This window comes from Thalia democratica, chromosome 7, assembly GCF_965202585.1.
Source record: "Thalia democratica chromosome 7, ktThaDemo2.hap1.1, whole genome shotgun sequence".
NCBI lineage: Eukaryota > Metazoa > Chordata > Thaliacea > Salpida > Salpidae > Thalia > Thalia democratica.
Genome location: NC_139171.1, coordinates 42,660,049 through 42,668,345, shown reverse-complemented (window position 1 = coordinate 42,668,345; position 8,297 = coordinate 42,660,049). Strand labels below are relative to the sequence as shown.

The following is an 8,297-nucleotide window of genomic DNA, read 5'->3' as shown; positions in this document are numbered from 1 at the left end:
TTAAATAGTAAAACTAAGCTAAAGGTTTATACTTTTTAGGTCAATAATCAGGTGCATTCACCTAAAACAGGAGTTGGCAGCTTTTTATAAGCTTTATTTATTAGTTAAAAACGTTTGTTCTCATAAAAAACTTCTCTTGGACCGCACTGTATAGGAAAAGTTCTTTTGTTGGCAGCAGTTAATCAAAACAAAAATGCTAAATTTAAAATATGTGTTGTTTTCAACCACGAATCTCTAATTTCATTATTTTAAAAAGTGTGTTTTTGCCATAAAGCACTTCACGGGCCGCAGTTTGCCGACCCCTGCCTAAAACATGTTTATAAACGTATGCTTGTCTAAAAAAAGCGAATGATTATGTATCTCAAATGTAAGTAATGCTAAATTTAACAATTGTTTCGGTTAGATAGTGCGAATATACAGTTAGATAGTACGAATTCGTATCATACTTAGTATTATAATTTTTTTTCTAAAAACTATATAAAAAAATACTTTAAATAATACTTATTGTAATTTTCTATTCGAAAATATAAATTTAAGATTTTTTTCAAATAAGATCCGAGCGAAACAAGTTCATTGGAATGTACAATGTTAAAAAATGAAACACTATTCTGTTAAAACACACAGAAACATATGTTAGTGTAATGAAACAAGAATACTGTTTAATTTGTCTTAATTTTCTAAATTTAAAACTAAAGTAAACAACTAAACAAGAAAATATATCTAATTTTTTGTTCTTATGTTACTAAACAAGATTCATAGTACATTATTAAACACAAAATTCAGTTAGTTTTCGTTCAGTTTTATTTTATTCATTTTGTTTTCTTTCATTTTTTATTTTATTTAACTGATTGTTTTATTAGTAATTGTCCTGGACATGACTTTAAACTGTATCCTGGTGTACGACTCGATAACCGAAAGGTTTTTTCGTACACCAGGTCCTTGGAACAAATACTTGAGCGCTTTTTTTTTTCGTTCAATAAACATATACAATGTAAATGTTTAAATTCTTGTTATATCAAAGATGTATTATGTCATATTCCTACATTTCTTAAAGTTGTACGATTTCAATAGTTTTATACCTACAAAACAGGTCGGTTGCAGTAGTGGGGATGGGAACTAACACTTTTTTTAATTTCGTTTTAATCTTACTTGTCTAAATTTTTACGTTTGTTTGTATTTGTAGAACAAATAAAACGGGAGATCATAATCAAAACAAAAAAAGTTTAACTCAAGAAACAGCTAAATATTGCGTGCATTTGCAAAGAAAGGATAAAAAAATTGACAAATTAAAAGCCTTCAGAAAAAGATTAAAAAGACCAAGCAGATTTTCAGCAAAATCAAAAACAACAAGTCTTAAAATAAAGTACAAACCCAAGCCGCAAATATGAACAGTTTTCAGTAAGTCTTTATTAAGATTTTGTTAAGTTTTGTATTGAGTTCTTTTTTAATTTTTCATAAAATGAAAGTATGATAAATTAACGCAAAAAACCATTTCGAAGTTTTGATATTAAAAGTTTTATAAGTTTATTTTTAATTTGATCCATATCCGATCGTATCTTTACTTTAAAAACCGATCTGTATTTGACTGGAGTTTAGAAAACAGATCCAGATCCAGTATATCATTACATTATATTCTCAGGTTTTTATAATTAGTGCTTGCTGTGCACTGCACTTTGCAGCATAAATAAAACTTCTTCTTTTTTTACTGAAGTATCTACTTATTGTTATGTTTTGACATAAGGTTATTATATACTGTTATATCAAAAATTTTAAATCTAGCAAAAAACCACAAGAAAGTTTGTTTAATTAAATATGAATTTTAAACAACGTTTTTTAGAACATTTACTTTATTTTTATTTGTTTTATTTTTTAGGGATTGTAAAAGTTCTAGGAAACAACTCTAAACACACTCCGCTATTAATACCAGTTGAAAAACTTATTGTATTTAATGATAAATAGAAAATACTATTATTAAATAGTATAAAAGTAGTAGAAAGGTCAAATATATTAGAACTAATGTAAAAACATTGTTTGTGATCATTTTGAAGCCTGGTGGCTTTAAAAACTGTTGAAGTAGAACATTTTAAGATTTAAACTTAACGTTTAAAACTCGATACATACTTTATACAAAAGTAATTTTTTATCTTCTAATTTAGAATTAAGATATGTGTTACATTTCAAAGACATAACTACAATAACAATTCTAAAAAAGAAAAGTTTTAAAGATGTGGTTTTTAACTAAACACATTAAATGTGTCTTTATTTTACATTCTTAAAGCATGTTTTATACAATATTTCTATGCTTAATCAGTAAGATAGAACAATCAATGATTTATATTGCCTTTAGTTAGTGCTTAAAAGCCATGAAATAGACGGACATTTTGCTTTTGTTACTTTTGATAGTATAAATCTAAAAATATAAACTCTTTTTTTAGTGTTTTTGATTTTTTAAAGTTAGTAAACTCTATTTTTAATTGTTACATAATTTTAAAGAAACTTATTATTTTGGGGTATTGATTATTTTGTGTTTTTTCAGTAAAAAGAGAAGATATCTCAAAAAAAAAAATTTTAGAAAATGTAAAAAAAAACTTATCAACAAATATTTTTTTTATTTAAAATTTTTTCAATGATATCTTTCGCACGTTGCTTGTGGTTGGTCTGATGGACCAGGTTGGCTACGGCGCGAAGAGTGTGGGTCAACACCCCTTTTGTTAATCCCTCTGTCTATGTTACGTTGGCTACAGCGAGTTTCGGGGTTGTTGACTTTGTCTAAAGTATGATGTATGTTCTCTTTAGAGAACATACTATCCTTTTTGGTGGGCTTGGATCTATTACTCATTGTGCTATACCAAGAGTTAGGTGTGGCCCACTAGTTTATTTTAAAATTAATTAAATTTGGTTTGTAAATTTCAGAGATTATTAAGAGCACCCAAATCAGCTTGCTACTTAATTAATTATCAACAACAAAGCTTATTTATTCAATTTTATGTAAAACCAAATTAGAGATAATTTCAATATAATTAAGTATTAACACCAAAGTTTATTTATTTAAATTTATGCCAAACCAAAAGTACAATTAACTTCAATTTAATTTTATCAACAGCAGAGTTTATTTATTCAAATTTATGCAAACCACAGTAAAATTAACTTCAATTTAACTTTATTAGAAATTTCAATTTAAGAGACAGAACTAAAAAATAAGAGATTAATAACAATACTCACAATTTAGCACATAGAAAGTTCAGCTTGAGCTGCCACATATCTAATAATTTAATCTAAGGCGGCAATTTAGAAAGTTAACAAATTAATAAAAAAAACCCTAATTAGAGAAAACTCTTTTGCTGAATTTAATTTATAGCCAGAGGCGTTACATTTTCCCCTCTTATTAAATATTTTTAGAATTTTAACTTGGGGTTTTTAGATAAACAATAGTTTTAAGGTGTTAAACGTTTGTTAAACTGAAAAAAACTTTAAATATAGTCAAGGTTAAAACCATTATACATTAGACTGCAGTGTTTCTGAACCTTTTTCTAGTGGCGGAACCCTTTTCCAAAGTTCAACTTTTCCGCGGAACCCCTAATTTAATTTTATATAAAATGTTTAATACAATATTTCCTGCAAACAACAAAAGAATTTCAGTGAAAAACCAATTTTTTAGCAAAACTATATCATTGTTAGAAATCATACCAATTGTAATAGTATTAAGTCGAGTCAAACTCAAAGTGCGCCAGAGGCAATAGGTATTTTATGATTTTATAATAAATAAACGAAAACGAACATGATAAATCGCAACGTCAAAAAAAAATCCTTCCTTGCATAATAAAAACAAAATGAGAGCTACAAACAATAACGAAATAAACATGAACCTAATCGAATTCACAGATTACTGTAATAAACGGGTAAAATGCCTAACGAAAAATAAATAAAAAACATTTAGTGCAAAACTTGAACTTGACTCTTAGCAACAAGCATGTCAATGCACGACTGGATTTTGGATAGACTGAGACAAGCAGATAAGGTTGGAGTCAGCATACCGTTCCTTTGCTTCGTTTTAATGTTTGTTACATGCAAAAACCAGGACTCGCAAAGATAAGTGGTGGTAAATGGTAAAATAAATTTTACTGCACGTTTTGATAAGACGGGGTACTCTGAAATTGCAAATATCCAAAAGCTCCTTCCCTTTGAAACTCAATTTAAAATTGCTATCTTCAGATAGTTGCAGCAATTCGTTTTCTGTATCTGTTGGAAGATTCACTTCTTCTAAAGCAATATCATACATAAAAGGATACAAAATCCATAAATTTCCGATGCGAACATCTTCAGGAAAATAATGTTAAAACTTTTTAGACAAAAGATCAAGGTGGTTGTATATTTCGTCAGAAAAATTGAATTCTATGCGTTTTTCATGGGCCTCATCAAACCGGTGAAACATCGCAAAATTACAATTGCTAACCTTTTTCTTCTAAAAGTTAATTCTATTTTTAAACGCCTCAATCTTGTCTGTCATGACAAAAATAGATTTTTGCTTCCTTTGCATGCTTAAGTTCAAAGCGTTCAATTCTTCGAAAATATCGGTTAGATAAGCTAGCCTGACGTAAAAAAACTTTATCTTCAAAAAACTTCACTAATTCTGAGCCTTCATTTTTAAGAAAGGTGAAAACCTGCTTCTTTAATTCAACGAGACGAACCAGTGTCCGCCCCTTCGACAGCCAGCAAACTTCGTTGTGATAAAGAAGTTGCAGATGGTCAGCGTCTAAACTTTCACATAGGTCTTTGAAACATCTGGCCTTTGTGTCTTTTTTCTTTATAAAACTAACAGTTTTAATCGACGCTGAGAGAACTTCTTGTAAACAAGAAGTGAGATGTTTTGTTGCCAAATTTTCTCTATGTAAAAAACAATGTATCCATTTAGCTTCAACTGCTTTTTCTTCATTTTCCTCACTACACAATTTTTGGGCCCAGTCATAGACGCTGCACCGTCAGTACAAATGCCGACACATTTATTCCACTCTAAACCCTTGCTGATGAAAAACCCTTGCTAATTTTCGACACATTTTATTACTTCAACAGAAGTTGTTTTTGTGGGTAATTCTCTACAAAATAATATATCTTCGTTGAATCCTTCCTGCCCACAATATCTAACAAAAACGAGTAACAAGGCTTTGCCGCTTACGTCAGTGAACTCGTCTAGTTGCACAGCATAAAATAAACTGGCTTTTAATTTCTCCAGTAGTTGATTCTCTGTATCACTAGCTATCTCCATGACCCTGGATTGGAAGGTGTCATTAGACAGAGGAATTGTTCTAAGTTTTTTAACAACTGTTTTTGATACAACCTCCTCGTACAGGTCAGTAGTGAAATGAAGGGCAAACTCCTTAGCAATAGTGAAAGCCTTCTTGCATATCCCAATTCTCAATGCTCCCTTATAACTTACCTTTAAAATTGAGATGGAAGGGTTGATGGATGATTTTAAAGCATTCTTTTGCAAGAATAAGGCATGTGCCTTCTTTTTAAAAAAGTCCAACTTTTTAGACATACTGTCCTTATGGAATGCATTTTGGTGCCTTCTCAATTTTGCTGGTGCTAATGATGAATTTGCCAACACTTTAAAATTTTATAAGCCTTGCAAGATTTTTTTAAATATAGTAGCATTTTTAAAGTAAAAAATAAGATTTTAAACGTATTAAATTTTAAATCAAGCTAAAAGATATCTTTTTAAACACTTTTACAGCATTTAAAACAATATAATAAACAAGAAATAAGTTTATGATAAAGAGTTTTTTTAGTTTTATAGTGTAAACATTTAGAATTTCTTTCGATTGCTCTTACATTGTTTGGTTTAGTGATAATACCAGTATTTTAATGACTTCACTAAAAATATAAATTCAAAAAATTTGCAAAAATTTGTGCAACCAGGACACCTATTAATAATGAATACCCATTAAAAGTTCTACCGCTAGAAACACACTATGCAGATCAATGAATGCTATAACTATGTATGTTTTCTATTTTATGTGCTCCATTGTTTTTGAAGTTTTATTATTTATTTTTTATTTTTTCTTTCAAATTTCTTTTTTAAATTTCGAAAGGCTTCGCGGAACCCCTGAAAGGCGTCGCGGAACTCTAGGGTTCCGCGGAACCCCATTTCAGAAGCACTGCACTAGAGCACTCAACTTAGAGATATATAAGCATGCAACATAAGTTTATAACTTTCTTTTTGTAATTTACATGTAATAATCAAAAATAATATTTTAAGAGATACTTATGATCATCAACTTTATGTGCTAAAAGGTACTTGCATATAACAACATTTATGAGCTAATTCAAAATCTGGATTTAAACACTCTACTAGCTATTTTTAAAGTAAAATTAAAACTGTAAGTATTTAAATGTAGTAAAGGCTTAAGACACTTTCCAAGTGTGGTAAAAATGCTTTTTTTAACAAAATGAAAATGAAATTCTAAAGAAATTGTAAAGAAAAGACTTTTTTAAAATATAAATTTACAAGTTCCAAATTACAATCATGAGTCAAAAATTTTTTAAAAGTCAATGTTTACCGTTCATGATGATGGTTCCTTACTCTTACACTGGAGGTTGAGGCACGGCCTCTTCTTACTCGCCTTCTCCTCCTCTTCTCTGGTTGCTCCAGCTGCGGCCGCTCTTCTTGTAGTGGTTCTCCCGGAACTCTGGCGGGAAGTTTGGCTCCACTGACGTCCTTCTCCGCGAATTAATCGCTGGCGACCTGGCGTTGTTCACCATCGTCATCAACGCCAACGGATTCGAGGGTCTGCTTGACATCATCAGCAGACGGGTTGGCATTGCCCCCATGGCATCCGAAGGTGTGCTGCCATGTATGCATTTCCAGACGAATCGACATCGTCACTACAATTCTGCTGTACGTAGTGGCAGCCTGTTCTTATTAGAATGGTTCATTCTGAGGTCTCTGGGGTGTGGCAGTTCGACTTACCCCACCAAACTAGATGAGTGAAAGTTATTGAGCCATAATTTTTACAATTTGCTTGGCAAGCTTTCCCAGTGCTAAACAGGAGACAACCAAAACTCAATGCAATATAGAAAATTTTAGATTTTTATATAAAATATCACACAGTACCTATTTTAGCTAAGATAATTACAAAAAAAAAAAAATACATGTCTATAAGATACCAATTTTTAATGGTTGTACAAATAAATATAAAATCAAAAACCCCATTAATTTTAAAATTAAAAAATTTAAAAGTTAAGTCATTTAACAGTAATATAAAAAATGCAAGCAGCTTCTAGGTGTTGTACAAAATAATCAGTGAAAATCAACTGTTGCTTATTTGAATAAGCCCTTAAGTAGTATTCATCTAAAAAGTACCAAATATCTTTCTATGCTTGTACAAAAAAATACCAGGTCTCCTGGCTTTGACCATGGCAGGCTTGTAATTATCCAATATTATCTCGAGCTCGTAGTTGTGTTTTGGCTTTGCGTGGTAGGTTGGCTTCCTGGTAATTTCAGGGAAGTCCATTAATAGTCTTTTGCATTTTTCTTCTAACGGAGTCGTATTCTTACCACCCAGATTGATGTGGTTGACTGAAGCGACTATAGGGGTGGGCAACTCAGCAGGTGCGAACAGTCTAGCTGATTCGTTTGACCCCATCTTGCATAGTTGAGAGGTAGATGGCAGGATCGCTAGTTCGTTCTTTCTTAACAGGTCCATGCCAATAATGCCAAAGTGGCGTGATTCTTGAATAACCCAGAACGAGTGGTTGATGGGTTCTAAATTCCCCAATTGAAGTTCGACATCCGCGCTACCAATAGGGTGGGTTGTTTTGTTACCAAACCCTTGGATGGTTCTACTTTGTTTAGGAAAATATTTGTCTACACCGTTAGTCAATTCCTTCGGCAGGACTGAAATTTCGGATCCGCTGTCAACCAAAAAGATAACATTTGTGTTTGAATCCGCTAAAAATAGTAGACCCTGAGGGAGGTTCTTCGGTTTGGGTGCAGGGAATTTATTCAGTTGAAAAGTCCATTTTTCTACACTTTTATCTTTATTGTGATTGGTAGTGTCGAGAGATTTTTGTTGTGGTTCTGGCTGCGGTTGCGCTGACCGTTGGGACTGCCCGTTGTGGTGCTGGCTAAGGTAGCTCGGATCGTTGGCGCTTGTCGTGGAGGTGCTGGCTTCGGCGGCGCTGACCGTTGACGCTGGCCCTGGTGATGCTGGCTGTGTTTGCGCTGACCGTTGGGACTGCCCGTTGTGGTGCTGGCTAAGGTAGCTCGGATCGTTGGCGCTTGTCGTGGAGGTGCTGGC

At 32.1% G+C, this 8,297-nt stretch overlaps 1 protein-coding gene across 1 annotated transcript; it reads right to left on the bottom strand.

Moving 5' to 3' along the window:
- Window positions 1-5,038: 5,038 nt before the first annotated feature.
- Window positions 5,039-5,536, bottom strand: LOC145841379 (zinc finger MYM-type protein 6-like). The gene has a single exon (XM_082948740.1). The coding sequence runs from the start codon at window positions 5,534-5,536 to the stop codon at window positions 5,039-5,041; it is 498 nt and encodes a 165-aa protein (XP_082804866.1).
- Between the last annotated feature and the right edge of the window lie 2,761 nt (window positions 5,537-8,297).

Excerpts from the sequence above, each read along its gene's own strand:
- LOC145841379 (XM_082948740.1), bottom strand. The coding sequence starts at position 5,536 with ATGTCTAAAAAGTTGGACTTTTTTAAAAAGAAGGCACATGCCTTATTC.